Raw genomic sequence first — 1,626 nt, 5'->3', positions numbered from 1 at the left:
GTAACCTCCCTTGTACGCGTAAATAATTTTGGTGCCCTCCAGTACGCTGCAGGTAATAGGCCAGTGTTTCGTCGGACCCTAAAACCACAGGTTTGATTCAGTGACAAAACAACATGAGCAGTCAGTAACCCAAAGCACAGTAAGCACCTTGACTTTCGCGATGACCTAATTTTTAATAATTTCACAATTTGATAAACATCGCGAAAAATGACTCAGTCCAAGGATATGAAAGCAATAAATATTGTTCTAGATCGCGAAATTGTGCGCCCGCTAGATTCTTTCGAGACACGTTGCAAAATATAGAGCAAACGAGAATAGTCTTTTGTACCATACGAAAGGCTAGGAAAGCACATATACTACTTTTAAAATGTACGCTGTGTAGTCTCAAGAGTTTAGCCTTTGCATGTGCTGCCTAGTTTTACACCTTGCTGATGCATCAACAAGTTCAGTGTTTTTTTTTCGTGCAAACCGGTGTAGCCTAACTCTTGCAAACAGAGAAAACAAGTCGTCATACACATTGTTGTTACACACAACAAGAGACTTTTGGACCTCCTGATGAAAAAGTACACAAAGAGTGCGCCCTATTCCCTCCTTTGAAATGAAATTGTTGATCCTCGCCTCCAAAACACGCTCACATGCCTCAACGAATGATGTGAAAGAAGGGGAGGGAACTGACAGGTTTCCAAAGTCCGAGTCAGCAGTGCCTTTTACACTCAAGTACAGTAACACTTGGTTTCTTTCAGAAAAACATGCATTTTCTTTCTTCAGCTTACATCTCTGAGATGTCCCGACACAAGAAGGACCCTTCAAAAATCTTGTCGCAAGCCACCCAGCAAAATAAACCATGTTGTTCGCTACCATGGCCGAAGGGTAGTTTAAGGGCGAATCGTCTGCTGCGCTAAGGAAAACTGAGCTTCCCAAGGGTAGAGAAGCAGAGGGTGTCCCTCTGCTTCTCTACCCTTGGGAAATGATGTCCCTCCTTGCTACCGGAAGAGTAGCAAGGAGGGACATCATTTCCTCAGCACAGTTGGATTTTTCAGTCAGCTTGAACAAAATGCTTACCAAAAGATGTCTGAACGCTGCCTGAAACTGACAAGAAGTAGAGTTTGCGTTTGCTCCAGATTTCGACGTATAACAGCAAAGGTGTTTTCAAGCGTATCCTGGTTAAAGTGGCGGGTTAAAGCGTAGGTGAAACCAAAATTAATTGTGAGGTGATTGTGGAGCATCATCAGAGACCTCATTGTTAAGCAAAAGCCACGAATGCAGTTTGGCTGCCGTCTACATCCGAGTACTTGCCGAGTTTCAAAAACTTCAATGCACTCTTTGAAAAACTCTTCATGGACGGAGCCATTATGCATCGCAGAGGCGAATGGCGTTTTGGCCGATTTGTGGGAGCTATTTAGGCTGTCAAAAAGACGGTCGATTCTTTCAACGAATCTCGCAGTGTGAATAGCTGAAGCTGGCAATTGCTGGAACGTTACGAAGCCATACATTGCAGCAGCACAATGGTTGCTAAAAACTTGGGCCGCTAGTTTCACCGACATCTTTGAGCAGAACGTCAAATCAAAGTGCTTTGCGTTCAGCTTGGGCATCGAACGGATCTCAAGTTTCCGGTCCTTTTCATAA

The 1,626-nt window shown here is 44.0% G+C and overlaps 1 protein-coding gene across 1 annotated transcript; it reads right to left on the bottom strand.

The window, feature by feature from the left end:
• Positions 1-384: 384 nt before the first annotated feature.
• On the bottom strand, positions 385-1,241 carry LOC115328864. The gene is made up of 2 exons (XM_042286308.1): positions 1,095-1,241; positions 385-954 (listed from the first exon to the last, which is right to left on the bottom strand). Exons 1-2 carry the CDS (start codon positions 1,239-1,241, stop codon positions 385-387), a joined length of 717 nt encoding a protein of 238 aa, XP_042142242.1.
• Positions 1,242-1,626: the final 385 nt, after the last annotated feature.

Source organism: Ixodes scapularis, unplaced genomic scaffold, assembly GCF_016920785.2.
Source record: "Ixodes scapularis isolate PalLabHiFi unplaced genomic scaffold, ASM1692078v2 PGA_scaffold7__128_contigs__length_106722199, whole genome shotgun sequence".
NCBI classification, from domain to species: Eukaryota; Metazoa; Arthropoda; class Arachnida; order Ixodida; family Ixodidae; genus Ixodes; species Ixodes scapularis.
The sequence above is the reverse complement of the archived record's forward strand: the minus strand, read 5'-3'. Positions and strand labels throughout refer to the sequence as shown.

Excerpts from the sequence above, each read along its gene's own strand:
- LOC115328864 (XM_042286308.1), bottom strand. The coding sequence starts at position 1,241 with ATGAGGTCTCTGATGATGCTCCACAATCACCTCACAATTAATTTTGGT. Across the intron at positions 955-1,094 it reads AAACGCAAACTCTACTTCTT|AGAAGCAGAGGGACACCCTC; the intron begins GTCAGTTTCAGG and ends TCCCAAGGGTAG.